The 15278-nt window shown below is 48.5% G+C and overlaps 4 protein-coding genes across 4 annotated transcripts; 1 reads left to right on the plus strand and 3 right to left on the minus strand.

The window, feature by feature from the left end:
* Positions 1-1486: 1486 nt before the first annotated feature.
* Positions 1487-3185, minus strand: EJ05DRAFT_519691 (uncharacterized protein; the record flags this gene model as incomplete). Its single annotated transcript, XM_033748728.1, has 3 exons — positions 2117-3185; positions 1933-2064; positions 1487-1855 (listed from the first exon to the last, which is right to left on the minus strand). Exons 1-3 carry the CDS (start codon positions 3083-3085, stop codon positions 1487-1489), a joined length of 1470 nt encoding a protein of 489 aa, XP_033597431.1. The 5' UTR covers positions 3086-3185.
* Positions 3186-4383: 1198 nt separating this feature from the next.
* Positions 4384-7450, minus strand: EJ05DRAFT_467985 (uncharacterized protein). Its single transcript, XM_033742862.1, has 6 exons — positions 7077-7450; positions 6623-7029; positions 6257-6566; positions 5522-6205; positions 5281-5469; positions 4384-5232 (listed from the first exon to the last, which is right to left on the minus strand). The coding sequence occupies exons 1-6, from the start codon at positions 7213-7215 to the stop codon at positions 4610-4612; spliced, it is 2352 nt and encodes a 783-aa protein (XP_033597432.1). The 5' UTR covers positions 7216-7450; the 3' UTR covers positions 4384-4609.
* An 838-nt stretch (positions 7451-8288) lies between these two features.
* Positions 8289-10265, plus strand: EJ05DRAFT_118282 (WD40 domain-containing protein). The gene is made up of 2 exons (XM_033739047.1): positions 8289-9007; positions 9081-10265. The coding sequence occupies exons 1-2, from the start codon at positions 8652-8654 to the stop codon at positions 9988-9990; spliced, it is 1266 nt and encodes a 421-aa protein (XP_033597433.1). The 5' UTR covers positions 8289-8651; the 3' UTR covers positions 9991-10265.
* A 498-nt stretch (positions 10266-10763) lies between these two features.
* Positions 10764-15128, minus strand: EJ05DRAFT_488549 (uncharacterized protein; the record flags this gene model as incomplete). Its single annotated transcript, XM_033745723.1, has 3 exons — positions 10764-10952; positions 11012-11200; positions 11253-15128. The coding sequence occupies 3 exons, from the start codon at positions 15126-15128 to the stop codon at positions 10764-10766; spliced, it is 4254 nt and encodes a 1417-aa protein (XP_033597434.1).
* Between the last annotated feature and the right edge of the window lie 150 nt (positions 15129-15278).

Consider the following 15278-nt stretch of genomic DNA (forward strand, 5'->3'; position numbering starts at 1 on the left):
GTCACTTGTAAGATCGCCACTCAGCATAGATACCTTCACGGTTACTACAATGAGCGTTGACCAAACTTAGCTCTTTACACTTGGTTGTTTGCAAAAGATTTTCTTAACTACGAGGCCCGCGGAATGATTGATAAGGCTCATCTTCATATCTGATATTCTTCGAATCCACGAAACTGCATGACAATATCTTCGTGATACCAAGTGTGTACCTAGTTCTACCTTCCACTGCCGTAGATCGCTTGTGCGTTACCCTTTAAAAACATATCTTTATTATTCCGATGTCCGATTATGCTTGTTCGATTATAGGATCGTTTGGCAGGAGAACTTTGTAGGAAAGGGGGTATAAACTCGTTTATGGTATCTCAAGGAGTACAAATCGACTAATTCAAGGGAGTTTGATGAATGGGAACGCGTCTGTCTGATTTAAGAGTAGCCGAGTTCTATAAAGGCACGAGTCAGTAGATAGGTAGATATTTGACAGTTCTTAAGCTGTAGAATGGGACGTACCAAATGGAAAAAGGGCATGGAATATGGATTTTCCTCAAGCAGGATAAGGTATGGGGAACATGGCGATGTATGGCAAAGTACCACATCCATAGCAGACTTGATATGGACAGAACGTTGTGTACTTTAGTAGTAGCTTCGTTTAGTCAAAAGATGAGTTTGGGGCTAATAATGTATCAACGGATCATCTAAAGGAAGTATCGAGATGTACAGTTGATACGTATTACTCGAACGTATCGTAGTGATCATCAGAGTCATCTCAAAGATATCCTATAGCAAATGAGTGCTATAATCGGTATGTCTATCCTCTTTAGAATGTCCACGTAACAGTGTATTTCATCAGTTGTCCTATTTCCAAGTCTCATAGACATGACCCCGGGGTCGAGCCGACGGGACCGGGTTATTATTGTGTGCATTGTTGAGCACCTCCTGGAGCGTGCTAGATTCCAAGATCTTGATGGTCAAAAAATAGTGTCAACACCAATCATTCATAAATCCAACGAACGCATCAAACGGATAATAAATATTATCATTATCTCTATGAACGTATGATTTAAAAAGCTCAACGCTAATTCTAAGTCAGGTACAAAGAATGAAGTGCTCGACACTGATGTCAGCTGGCCCAAAGACAAAGAATGAAGCGCTCGAATGATACGCTCAAGGCGGATACAAAGAATTTCCAGCCTCGCATGCAAGACGCTCCGACAACAAAGGACTATCGAAAGGGGTATCGTGAAAGAAACTAGACGCCATAGTTCAAAAGGCATCGTGAAGATGGACAAGAAGTCGAGATAAAAAGAACATCCAAAAAGGGAAAAGAGATATCATGGCCTAAATTCGCGACATGCTGACACACTTCGTGGCTGATGTCGTCATAAACGCTCGATATACCAAACAATACCAGAAACTCCAGAGTCCGGGGTATAATACAACTAGTAAGTATGATCACCATTAATGGTCTTGTCGATGTATCCAACACCCCTCATGTTGTTGATCGACTTTTATGTGCTAGATCACCATCGACGCGGAGCCCTAGACGTAAACGACGGCCTCTCTCAGCCGTAGCTCTCGAGCTACGAAGACTGGGACTATCTTCAACTTCGACAGTCTCTTCAACGTACTCTTCATCTCCGTCTTCTTCTCCTTCTCCCTCGGCATCTTCATCTTCTTCCTCGCCAAAATCAATGGCCCAGCCCCGCGCTTTTGCTTTCTTGCCTGTCTCGAGCAAACCCTTCTTCTTCTCATTTCCGGAGGCATTAGAAATAATACGCTTCATCAGCTTGTTTGGGCCAGGAATGAGGATGTCAAGTTTCTGGCCGTTCATGACCTCGGTACACGTGTTGTGCATCTTCTGTCAAAGAGTCAGACAGAATAGGCGAGGAAAGAAGAATGATCCTTAGTTTCCAAGAAAAAAGCGAAGAGACTTACACGAAGGATTTTACAAATAAGATCGATGCGTTCGACGAAGCTGAGTTGTGTATCGCGCATAGAGATACGACTCTTACAGCCTTGAGCAACCCACATGTTGTCGCCGAGGCGGTGAAGTTTAGCGGTAAGGTCCTGTACAAAACGTCAACAATGCACTGAAAGCTTCGATGAAGAGGAGTATTACCGCTACATGCCAGGCACGAGCCTCTATCTGGCGTAGAGTCCATTGTCCAGCTCCCCAGTGTTTCGGGTCGGGTACTTTTGGTCTGTACTTATCCTTTCCTATGCTGATCATGGCCTCGAATATGGCTTCCGCATACGGACGTAGCTCTTGGTCGGTCAGCGGAGCATTAGTGTCCTGATTCTTCCAATGCTTTCTCTCGTCAATGTATGCCTTTGCCTGGACGGGACCTTGGAAGTTACAGAAACCATTCTCTGAGGGAGGAATGGCGATGTGAAGAAGCGGCTCTGGTGAGTTCATCAGGGCAGTAGAATTATATCTTTCCCTAACTCCGAAGTTCGTCAGCTCGTCGTTTGGAATAAAAGATGATGAAGGCGTTTCATTCTGGTAGGACGCGGCATTGTGCCGATCTTGAGTCTGAAAGTCCATCGGCGTCCCGCTCAGTGGGGTAGCGGCAGAGTTGTTTTGTATGATCTGCTGAAAGCGCTGATGATTAAAAGCATTCTGCTGCTGCTGCTGCCTCCATTGTCTTTGTTGCTGCTGTCTCTGTTGCAGTTGCTGCATATGTAACTCCGTCTGCTGTCTCTGTAACTGCAGAGTATAATGAGAAGCATGGTTCATTGTCTGTTGCTGATCAGACATCTTGAACTCTGTATTCTGCATGATATTGCCGAAGGAAGAGCGGTCATCGGGTGAGAGATGGTCGATTCCACCCTGAACCTGGAGAGCTTTCGCAATCTTGAAGTCAAAATTGTTCAAGTCATCTTGTGATAACTGACCGGTTCCAATCCCAATGTTGGCTTCGTACTTTGGGAGCCCATGTATATGACGCGGTGAAGGCTCTATCACGGGTGACGAAGAGTTCATTCCTGATGCCCCGTAGTAAGGCTGACCGGGTTGTTGTGTGTTGCTATAAGGGCTTTCGGGATTGATCTGGAATTCCCAATTCTGCTCCGAAGTTGGATGGTACATGACTGCGATGTAGCAATCCAGGTACAGGAGATATGAATTCGACCTAAGGCACTGTGAGGTGCGTGTAAGATCCGAGTCTAGCAGCAGCTATAGACTGAAGATGTAGAGGTCTACCAGAGACTTCGATGAATAGAAACTGAGGATTGTAATGAATAAGACTGAGTCTTCGTGAAACTGAAAAGTGTGTGGTAAGATAGAAGGGCAAGAAGAAAGAGGAGTATGGTATGGCTAAATATGTATCATGGCAGACTGGCGGTCTGCACGTGTTGTTCATGCACTGATATAGCACCACAGCTTTCATGTACTGTCTACGGTGACATGGCAACCATGCGGACGTCGAAAGAGCTGAAATAGCCCAGGCAACCGAGTGTATGCGTCGTGTGCCGGGTATAAGCATCGATCGCTGCGGCATGGGGTTTTTGAGAAACGCGTGAAAGAACCCCATGGCTAGCACATCGGACTTTCGAAAGTACTATTCACTCTCCTCTTGAGTACTCTTGACCAGTAACTGAGGAATATATACTGCACCTGAGAGGCAGAATCTATCATGAATGTCTTCAGCTGTCATGAGCGTCTTGCTATATGACTGCTCCATTGATAGAATTTTCACAAAACCTGAAGATGGCGTACTAGAACCGTCTGCGAATCTTGGAAGCTAAGCGACCCTGCAAAAGCTCCCCGAATGACCATACTATGCGAGGAACATCAAATCTACTATTTCAGCTGGTCGGTCATATTGATGAAACTTCTAAGATGTCGGGTCAGCAAAATCACTGAAGCGTCGCTAATATGGACCTCACCTTGCTCCTGCACTTTCACGGTGGAGCCAGTCTCAGGCTCACGTAGAGTGCAGATAACGAAGTCTCTTAAGTTATCCTTCTTTGTGCTTAAGGGGCTTGTCATCTCTTTGCAGTTGAGATATGTGATGGTTAGAATTACACAACTTAAGTCTGACTTCACTATACCTGCAGGGGCTCGAAGAAGAGTATATATATCATCCCAGATGAAGGTGTGTGCATTCTTCAAGTATACAAGTCACCTGGAGATGGCTTCAGCCAAGTGGAAGCTAGAGGCGCGGAAAAGAAAAAGATAGTTGTTGAGACTCAGATGATAAAGTAGTCGTGACCTATATACACAAGCATTCTATCACCGCTTACGTATGCAGACAATTCACAGAAGTCGCCATCGACTGTCTTCACCATTTCTCGGCCGATTCATTCCGGATATGTCTAACATGGTCTTAATATTGATTTCATGATCACGAACTACAATCGCCAAGATCTTGAAATGTCAATAGTAGTTAAGGACAAGGCAGGATTGACAATATATATCCTTATGGACAATTAGGTAATGCCGGGAGCGAAGTGTACTTAGTAAATACAGCTATTGTTACAGTGAGTCATGATTGGGTATCCCAGACGCCATGGCCGAAGCTTTGTGCAATCAGAACTCCGTACCCACCCAACAACGCTTTCTAGAAGAGACAGGTATCTAGGAGTCCACCGTTATTATTCATTACCCATTTCAATACCAAGTTCCTCCCAGCCCGGCCGTGTTTGAGTTGATGCCGGCTGGGTCTTCCTGCGTGCCATATTGTCGGACCATATCGTCCCAATTAGACCAGTTGACCAGATCATCGCCAGGACTCGTATATGTTTCATGTCTGAGGTCATCCATAAGCCAATCCATGGGCATAGTCGAGAATTGAGCAAAATCTTCAGCAGCTCTATTTCGGGGGGCCATTGTATTCGTGTTCGTGGGTGGAAAAGATGTGTTCATGGTTGTTAGTACGCTAGGTGACTGTAGTGAGGGTGAGTCAAATTTAGCTCCGTACAGAAGGGCGTCGATAGTTGGGAAGCTCTCAATGGGCCCAGTGATGTCCTGTGGTAGATCCGATACGTCGATTGCTCCTTGCGACTGTAGCTCAAGCCGTTCACGAGCCAGCTCTTTATCGCGGGCTACACGCGCCTTGAGCAGGAGCTTGCGCAACGGCTTCCATAATTGCGCCTTCTTGCCATCTGTAAATGGGCTGGGAAATCGACTTGCGACAGTTGCTTCAATCGCTTTCCATGCACGCTTAGCCGCTTCACCCCGGGTGCGAGTGCATAGTTCGGAGAGCATAAAAGCAAGGCTATGCCATTGAACATCTGGAACTTTAGCCGTGAAAAAATCATGTGTTGGGAGATAAAACATACATGTCTTGAACAGCCATCCCCACTTTCGTGTGCGTTCCTCAGTCTCCAGTAATATAGAGTACTCAACGCTTTCCAAGGAGGTGATAAAAAGCTTGTCTTTGACTTCTTGGGGAAGGGACGCACCACCATCAAGCCTTTGGAAGGGGTGATAGACGACTAACCACATCTTGGATAATATTAGACGGGAGACTTATGCGAGTTAGATTGAATCTCTGAGTTGACATATGAGAGAGCGACTTACCCGTGGCAGTGACCCAGAACAATGGAATAGTCATGTCGACCTCCTTCAAGTACGTCTCCTCGAGCCTTGTATGGCAATTCGTGATCCACGTCTCTTTATCTTGAATCGACAAGTTGGCGAACTGCGACGGACATTTTACTGGCCCAGGAGGCACGTAGACAATTTGTCGGAACATGTTCGCAACCTCAAATCGGATGATGCAAAAGGTCATTTCTGTGAAACCTTTTCGAGACTCTGGAAGTTCTCTCATCTCGGGATATAGGTCCGCATCGTTGACATTGAGTGGCATTTGGGTGTCGAATTGGGCCTCGGAAATGGTCGGATCCGAGCCATGGTCCTCGGACGACCGTGCATCCAATATACAAACTTGCCACCATAGCCTACGACGCATTTCGATTTCGAACGGAGTAAGGCTGAAATGCGTTCCGTCACGGTGAAGGCCAATGGTCTGAGCTATACGCACAACAAGTCCGGTCAAGGTCCAGATGATACGCGCGTCATCGTTCCGACGTAGAAGAATGAGGAAGATCACAAAGGCCTGGAGGACGATGATCTCCTGAGAGTCCAGAAAGTGAGCTCGAGCCAAAGCCTGCTCCAATCCAAAGCGATATCTTCTCAGCAGTGTATCCCTGGGCTCACCCAATTGTTGTATGCAGTCTGCGGCGCTGAGACTTGTCGCGGCACCTAAATATCAAATTAGAGACGAAGCATTTGGGGCTGAGTTGCGGAGCTTACCATAATATATTGTAAACATCAGGGCTTCCAAGCCTTTGGGTAAACTAGCTAGCCCATTCGCAGTGTCTAAAATCGTCGGCTCGATCGTTGGTATATGCAAGACTTTCACTAGTGCATCTACGTTTTCTTTAAATAGCGACCAGTATTTGGGAATCATGCGCGGTAACGGGTGGAGAGGAATCATATCGACATTGCTTGAAGAGAAGCCAAATATGAAGTTCTGATGACTTGAAGTCGAATTCGAAGACGGAGATGGATAGTCCTCTTCATCGTCAGTGGCCTCGTCAAAGATCTCTTTGAGATCTTCAACCTATGGATACGATGGAATATCAGCATTATGGTCATGGTACGAAAGGTTTTGCTAACCTCGCTATTCAGATTTGCCCAGAAACTGGTATTTATGTATCTAGTTTTGCCTTCAGTCACAACTAAGCGACCAAAGCGAGCCTCTAGCCCTGGCACAGTGAGATCGGCAGAAGAAGATACACCATTGCTCTTTACTACGTCTGCTCTTTGATGTTGCCCGGGTGCATCCGCGACCTTGCGCATAAGGTTGAAGCCTTCTTTGTCTTCCTCAACCTTCGGCTGGGTTGGAGACGTCTCATCGTCGACCTGAGCGCCCAAATTCTGGACAACACTCTCTAATTTGCGTAGTCGTTCTAACAATTCGGCATCTGGAGGTTTACGCGCTTTTCGCGGGGCGCGTCCTGGAGAAGGGAATATACATTCAATTCGGGCTTTAGTGCAGTTACCGCAAGGATTTCGCTTGTCACCTGGATTGCATTAAGTATAAGCATAAAACTGAGGCTGAATTTCTCACATTTCACTTTGCGCTTCCTGCAAGTCACACAAGAACGTGGGTTGAGACCTGGTGGTGTGTGTGTATGGGAAGGAGAAGTCTTCTGGGAGGGGTCTGGGACACTGTGATTGGACGGGAACTTGTTGGACTCTTCGAACATGTCTTGCGTATCCGTCGCTAGTAGAGGGGATGTTTTTGAGGGAAGGGTGCCGTGTTAAGCTGTGAGTAGAACATGGAACTCCTATGAGGAGGTAGGGAGTAAGAAGTAACTGTTTCTATGCATCTGGACTCAAAGAATAGATATGGTAGGCTTTTGGATTAGCTTGAGTTGGTTTGTTTCGGCCGATCTCAGCAAGAGATCATCGTGCCATATAATAGCCAACATACCTAGAAACTATACCCTTTTACCCCTTGTAAATCTAGGTAGTGCCTCAGCCGCTGATTATAAAGCAGCGAGCCTGAAGTGAGTCAACCTTCCTGACCGGGATAGAGCTGGGGGGAGGCTTGAAGACTACACCTATTAGGTGTAGTGTAAAGCCTACATCTCAAACATCCAACAGTCAACTCAAGTGAGAGAATGTTAGGGTCATGTTAGATGCATCCATGCTTCTGCCTATCTCTGCTTGGTGATGACTCATGTAGTATTATAGTTTACACGCATGCCATCTCTACACGGTATAGCGATCTGCTGTCCCATTCGAGAGAACTCAGCGAGTGCTTACATACAACGAACGATACCTTTGATTCCTAAAGCTACCAAGTCAGGTCTTCAAGGTCCAAGTGTAATGCATCCACAGAAGATGGTATATTAGGTTACATGCCCCAACCACATGTATGCGCCAATGGACCCCAGATTTGTTGCTGACGTTGCAAAAATACTTTCAGAGCTGACCGTCGTTTGCAAAATCGGACAAGCCAAAGGATCTGAAAGAGGTGAGGTAAAGTATCGAATGACATTTCATCTCTCTAGGTTTGGCTGAGTGCGACGAGTTCTGTAACGACCACAAGCGATCTCGCTTCCTAAGTTATGGCGTCCTTCATGATTATGACGAGTGTCGCTAGATTAGGTACCAATGGCCTTGAAATCCACAGCTAGATGAATGAAGCCTCTTGTCGTGCAGGTATCATGCAGAGGAAGCTGTGAGCATTTGCCATTAACTCTTGAGCGATGAACACCAACCTCCACCTGCTATTATGGATTATGTAAGACCGACCTACCAACCGACCAGCATTGATTGCACGTGACTACGCGAAGTCCACGCTACACGGTAGGCTCTATCTGCCTCAGGCACCAACGGAATCAAGGGCGACCAAAAAAAGAGAAACATCATACCAAAGGGCAGATCAGAACCCGGACGTTCGTCACTCTCGATTCCCTACGACCCCCTAGCCGAATAAAAGTATCTAATGAATCCCGGCAACCAATTGACCGACAATTACACAACTTTTACATGAAATATAAAGGGTCCATTGAAAACTTTCGGCCTTAGGCAGCTCAATAATAATTCTATCGCATCGCATCTATCACCTCCGCGGTCTTCAATTTTCTCCGCATCTCAAGCTTTGAGCCGACACGAGGAGACGCCAAAATTCCCAATGTTCGACTCAATTTGCAGCCTCCCACTGCTCTCTGATCTCAATTGCCAAGCCGTCCATCCTACTGAATCTGTTGTCGCTGTTGGTCTCGTCAGCGGCCATGTCCAGACTTTTCGACTCCCGCCGGTAGCAAGCGACGCTGGGTCCGAGAATGACGAGACCACCGCATCGGAGAACGGTCTTGGGCATGTCGACACAGTATGGAAGACTAGAAGACACCAAGGAAGCTGTCGAACCTTAGACTACAGTACCGACGGCTCAGTCCTGTACTCAGCGGGCACCGATAGCATCGTCAAAGTCGCAGATACAGAGACCGGCCAAGTGCGCAGCAAAATACGCACGCCCCTCGCAGATCGGTATGCAACACATCCATCCACACATCTACAAATCGTCTCATTTGAGACTAGAGTATACTGATAAAAGCCTCAGCTCCTCCCTCGAATTCGAAGACCCGGCCCTGCTCCACGTCGTCTCCCCTCAAACCTTCCTCCTCGCGACTGACTCTGCCGCGCTGCACCTCTACGACATCCGCACAGACACCTCGCTCGCCGCCCGCCCCTCACAAACCCACCGTCCACACACCGACGAATACATATCCTCCCTCACCCCGCTCCCGGCATCCACAGAATCTACCTCTGGCTTCAGCAAGCAATGGGTCACAACGGGCGGCACCACGCTTGCAGTGACGGATTTGCGGCGCGGTGTGCTGGTACAGAGCGAAAGCCAAGAAGAAGAATTACTAAGTAGCACATATGTCAGTGGGCTCGCCAAGCGCGGCTCGAGTCGCGGGGAGAAGGTCCTTGTGGGCGCGGGCAATGGTGTGCTGACGCTGTGGGAGCGCGGTGCGTGGGACGATCAGGACGAGCGTATCCATGTGGACCGGAGTGGCGAGAGTCTGGATGTGTTGACGCGATTGCCGGAGGGTGTGACAGCCCGGCCAACGGTCGCGGTTGGGTTGGGTGATGGATCGATAAGGCTTGTAGAGATAGGGCAAAATAAGGTTGTGGCGACACTGAGGCATGACGAGATGGATCGGGTCGCGGCCATCAGCTTTGAGGCTGGTGGGCGAATGGTTAGTGGCGGTGGGCAGATTCTGAAGGTGTGGGAGGAGAAGTTTGCGGGTGCGACGATAGTGGACGCGGATGAGTCTGAAGATGAGACTCAAGATACTGCTGTGTCGAAAAGGGAAAGGGATGACTCTTCAGACAATGATAGCGACGATTCTAGCAGTGAAGAGGAGAAAAAGGACAAGAAGCGCAAAAAGAAGAAACGCAAGGGCAAGAAGCAGAATCAGACTGGGCACAAAAATGGCGTACTCAGCTTCAAGGGTTTGGATTGAATTGGACAGTAATGTCTCTATATTCTTACAGTATATACCCTCGAAGCGCTGCAACCCGTACCACAACCCCACGATATAATCATTAATACTGTGAGTGGTTCACACAACGGACATCCGGCAGCTACACCTCATTCGTAGCTTTCTTGGGTATGGTCACGTCACTGCGAACTGCGAACGAATGAAGACCAAAATTTGTCATTGGGAGTTTAGACTACATCGCGCTAGAATCTCTAGGAGTTTCTAGGTATTGAAAGACCGTCCAATTAGTATAGAATGGCAGTTGATGAAGAAGAATTATAATACCAAGAAAAAAACCCTTCCAAACATAGTGCGTGAGATTCGTAATGAACCCAGCTTAGTGTGTGCCCATATGTGAGTGTGCCCGACGTCGAATCTGCCTCGAAGCATTTTCAGCTTCTTGACATACGACCGCGGAGTTCAACTCGAAGCTGGAAGGGGTTGAAAAAGAAAGCGTAGCAAGTGTAAGGGGTTCATGCGGTATGATGCGTTCCAAATCCAATTAAGGTGTAAACGATCCAATGATTGTGCCTACATATCCTGGTTTCCGCGAATGTGGCTGCTACAAAGAACAGTATGACAGTGTCGTTGTCGGGGCTTGGTGATGACCTGGCTCGGGAAGGTAAAAGCATTTTTCAGCTCCACCCTACTGGACTGACAGAAAAATCGCATCCCAGACCTTTTATGACAAAGTCTTTGTATTTGTGGAAGATGATCTCCATCGAGGTTATAAGTGTGATTTCGCTTACTGTCTCTCATCCTCTGGTCGAGAGATGGCGTTGAGCTGCCACCTTTACCTCCATAGCTTGTCGAACGGAGCCAGAGAGACGACGAAGGGGTGCAGCAGAACTGCCCTCACTTTCGGAAATCTGCATGTATACGTCTCGCAAACGGGTACCAATGACTTCCATAATTTGCGGGACGACTTCAACAATTTCAGGATCCTGTCAGACGTTAGTTTCTGATTGAAGATACGAGATCACAGGAGCGTTAGCGGTCTTACTGTAGGGTCGAGTGAAATAAGTACGGTATCAAGCCAGTCCAAACGTTGCGCCAGGTTCGACTCTAGGTTGGCGGTCGTTGCGGCAGCAACTGACAAAGATACCAGAGAAGACAGGTGTTTAATAAAGTTAGGACCAAAACGCATGAACAAAAGGTCGAAGAGCTCGGCCTGGCGAGGCGATTGAAGCCACTGTTCGGAATTAGAAAACGCAGGTCGCAATTCTGGAATGTGTAGCACTTACCATGATGGTGCCGTCCTCGTATCGACCACTATTGATCAACCCATGGATGGTATTCAACTCCGAATCCTGCTCTTCTACCTTGGGCTCAGTGACGACAGATTCAACTGTAGTTTCGCGAGACTGAGTTTCAATCAACTGTTGTTGGAGCCGGGAAATTTCGTTCCGAGCGTCAGTCTGCGATGAGCGCATCACCGCCACACTTTCTGAAAGCTCTTGTACCATTCCGATTAACTGTACAATCTTGGACGCATCGGCTTGACGTTGCATATCAGCCTGGCGCAGCTGCTCAGCCAAGCGATGGTCAGCCTGGCTTGAGGTTTGTTTGACAGTATTGGAGACTACGCTGGCAAGCGAGGGGCCAAGGTTCTGAAAGGAAGCTGATATCTGGGTCTCAATGGTCTTCGTCACCTTACTGGCAACGAGATCGGAGATGATACGAAGAGTGTCAGGCTCCTGCATGGCCTTGCTGACAAGAGCTGGCAATGTCGATTTGATTTCGCGTGGTACAACAAGGTTGATCTGCTGGCCTACCATAGCACCCACGGAGTTCGTGAGAGCGGGAAGGATACTGGTCTTTACCGACTCCTGAATATGACGGCTAAAAGCTTGGTCAAGATTGTCACTCAGAGTGCTCGAGACAAGGCGCAGAACAGCTTCTTGCTTTGCTCCGCTCGAAGCATCCAGGGCGCGCTTGTCGTTGTCGATACGTTTGTAGAGGTCATCAAAACGCTCGGTCAAAGCTTTCGACAGTTGACTGGATAAAGGACCGTCCGTGACAGCTGGGGCAACAGATCCTGGCTGGTTTAACAAACGCAGAGCCCATGCTGGTGCATCGCCATCAGTCCCTTTGGCAGCTGGCGAAGTCTGTCGAGCGGCATTCGCATATGACGGCAATGGTGATGGCATGACATGGGACGTGGCGGGACGAGGAGCAGTCGATGTCTGTGACGCTGTATCGGTCGCGCGCTTCTTCTTTTTCTTTTCAGACTTCTCAGAATTGTTAAGAATCGCTGCTCGCTCAGCCTCTTGTTTGTTCTCGACCTTGGCGAGAGTGCTGGCACGAATGGCAGCCTCTGGAGTTTGCGGAACAACCCTTGACGTGCTTGAACTAGCAGTGTCTTTCTTGGCGCTTTCGCGCGATGTTCCTTGCGTTGAAGGTGCAGTACGAGCATCACCATTACTAGATCCAATGGTAGATCCTTCTGTTACTGGCTGAGGAGGTCGCAGAGAGCTGACTTGCACAGCGCCAGTTGTCGCTGCCTCTACAGGATTTGTCACGCGGAAGTCCTTAGTCCATCCGAGATCTTCGCGATGGATGCTTATCAGACTGACGCCCTTTGAATGGACGACATACAGCTCAAATACTGGCGCATCTCCAGGACCGTAGCTTTCTGACGTGCCGGCGTGCTCCTCCAGAAGATGAAGAGTGCGCAGCTTACCCTTAGGACCCAGTGAGTATTCACGAATACCGCTCATGATGGCAGTGGATTCAGGCTTAGCGATGGTCGACTTTGGTTCCGCGAGATGTCCAATGTATTTCGCTTGGGACATGGCTGCTAGGTTGTACTTGGGCGCAGAGATGTGAACAAAATAGATTGAGTTTCTGGTTGGGTGACCAACGACCATTACTCCGGACTTTGCGTGATACGCAACAGTGCAAATGGCATCCGATTCATTGTCGTGTGGTAGGTTCAGTTCCTGGACGGCTTTGCCCAAACCGAGGTCCCAAAGCTGCAGAGTATGATTCTGCTTCTGGCCAACGACAAGGTACCTCAAAGCGATACCTTTACTTACAGGGCGTTCTTTGTCCAAGAAAAATACTGAAGTGGGCCACGATTTCTCGTTAGGCGAAGTCGTTTGCAGACTCCAAAGCGGATGTCGGATCGTGACACCTTCGAAGGCGCCAGCTGGATTCTCCTCTGCCGCATCCCACAAAGTTCGAATGTCCCAGAACCTCATCTTCCCAGCTTTGTCCAAAGACACAATGACCGAGTCATCCGCGCTGAAGGCAAAGTCTTTTCCAGCTTTGCCAGTCAGGATCTTCAGAGAGCGCTCTTTCAAGTACCTCTCGCTGTCACATGTACGTGTCTTTATGTTGGTGTATCTGTTGGTCCGAGCGACCTTAGGGTACACCAAATGTATAGATTTTCCACGGCCAACGGCGAAGAACTCGGGGTGACGCGTGCTTGTCTTTGCTCGAGTCTTAAGTTGACCACCAGAGGTATTGTCATCGTGAACGGGAGCGGGTGGGAATATGAACCCAGCATCGTCGAGATTCTCTTCCTCAAAAGCGTCACCGGATACAGCGGCAACTTGAGTCCAGAAGATGCTACCATTCATACCAGTCCCGAGGATGGTCTCATGTTCCGTAGCGGCAGACCCTGGCGCTGGAGTGCATATAGAGATGTTGAAAATCCGTTCCTTCGAACTTGAGAAGGCGGCTCGATATTGGCCAGTTTCCTGACGAATAACACGAAAGCCGAGAGGTTTCAATGTAGCATAAGCAATGAAGTTCTTGGAGGCGCATACAAGTTGGCGGTCCATCTGGTCAAAGTCCTTCTTGAGCTTAGCGATCTCCATGATAGTGCTCGCGCGGAAAGTAGGCGGCTTGTCCTGCAGCTTGATAATGTCGATTGCTGTGAAAGGGCGCATGGGAAAGTTGTAGACTTTGACGGTCTCGTCGCCTTGAGACGGGCTGTCTTCAGCATCTGCACTTTCCCAGCTATCAGCAACATTGTCACCAACTCCAGCTGCAGCGAGTTTCAAAGCTTCCGCGGAATTTGCTTCCAAGGCTTTGTCCGCGAGCTCATGAGCGTGATCCTCACCAGCACGTTTGGCTTCATTGTTGGTAGCTGCGGCAATGACAGCAGCAGGCACGACCTTGCCATTCTTGCCTATCGTTGCGACTTCACTTAGTACGTCATCTAGCTCTTTTTCAACCTGTTGGCCAAGTTCACCAACGGCGTCTGACACTGTTTCGTGACTGATCTCGGCCTTCGCCGGGCCCTGTATGATACGAACAGGCGAGTGAACCGGGGGCTGAGATTCAAGGCTTGGTACAGTAGTAATCTTTACCCTGTCGATTTGAGGCTGAGCCACACGCTGTGGTGCTGAACGGCCGTTCCGATTAAGCGGGGAAGATCTTTCAAGCTGATCGAAAGGGTTGGCATAGGTGAACATTGATCCAGATGGAGCCGCTCCGGTGTTACCCAAGCTAGTAATGGCTGGTACATCTGAATCATGTGTAGTATGCAAGGGCTCGGCTAAGTCCGGAAAGGACGTGGATGGTGACTTGAGACTCTGAGATTTGCCGAGATCTAAATGACGCACAGATCCAGCCTCACTCTGCGTTGCCGAAGAGCGCGGGTTGTTTAGCAGCTTCAATAGAAGATCTTGAGGGTTTTCCGTAGAAGAGGTGTGATGAGGTTCTGCTCGAACAGAGGCAGGCGAAGCTTCGGCGGGACTATGCATAGCCAATGAAGACGAGGGCTTCTTCATGAAAGAAGCAACGAGATCTGAGGCTGATACTGGACGTGCGGTTGGTGTTGAGGTAGCTGAGGGTAAATTTTGATTAGAGGATGGGTGCCGACGGAGCTCTGTATAAGGTTGACGCGGAGGTATCGACTGTTGCGGTTGATTGAACTTCAGCAAGTTCAGCAAGCTCGTCGTACGATCATTACCACCTTCCGCGCCTGGAGTGTTACCTCCAGACATAGCTGGGCTCATGATTGCAGACGGGTGATGTGGTTGAGGACCACTGGGTTGAGGCGAGACGATAGGTGACGAAACAGAAGGTTGATAGGAATTTTGCTGTGGAGAGTCGGCAGGTGTGTTAGGGCTCTTTAGTCGGGCGAAAAGCTCCGAAAGATCCGCCATGGCGGATGAAAAGGACAGGTGACTCCAGTGATCAGTACAGACGATGTGAATTGAGTGATTGAACGGTGGTGTTTGGAAACGAACGTCAATCGTTGAGGTTTGTGAAAAGAAGTGAACAATAGCGGTGGCGGTACAGGTGGAGCGGAGCTC

This window comes from Pseudovirgaria hyperparasitica, assembly GCF_010093815.1.
Source record: "Pseudovirgaria hyperparasitica strain CBS 121739 unplaced genomic scaffold EJ05scaffold_14, whole genome shotgun sequence".
Classification (NCBI taxonomy): Eukaryota; Fungi; Ascomycota; class Dothideomycetes; order Acrospermales; family Acrospermaceae; genus Pseudovirgaria; species Pseudovirgaria hyperparasitica.

Excerpts from the sequence above, each read along its gene's own strand:
- EJ05DRAFT_118282 (XM_033739047.1), top strand. The coding sequence starts at position 8,652 with ATGTTCGACTCAATTTGCAGCCTCCCACTGCTCTCTGATCTCAATTGC. Across the intron at positions 9,008-9,080 it reads CGCACGCCCCTCGCAGATCG|CTCCTCCCTCGAATTCGAAG; the intron begins GTATGCAACACA and ends TAAAAGCCTCAG.
- EJ05DRAFT_467985 (XM_033742862.1), bottom strand. The coding sequence starts at position 7,215 with ATGTTCGAAGAGTCCAACAAGTTCCCGTCCAATCACAGTGTCCCAGAC. Across the intron at positions 6,567-6,622 it reads GGGCAAATCTGAATAGCGAG|GTTGAAGATCTCAAAGAGAT; the intron begins GTTAGCAAAACC and ends TCGTATCCATAG. Across the intron at positions 6,206-6,256 it reads GATGTTTACAATATATTATG|GTGCCGCGACAAGTCTCAGC; the intron begins GTAAGCTCCGCA and ends TTTGATATTTAG.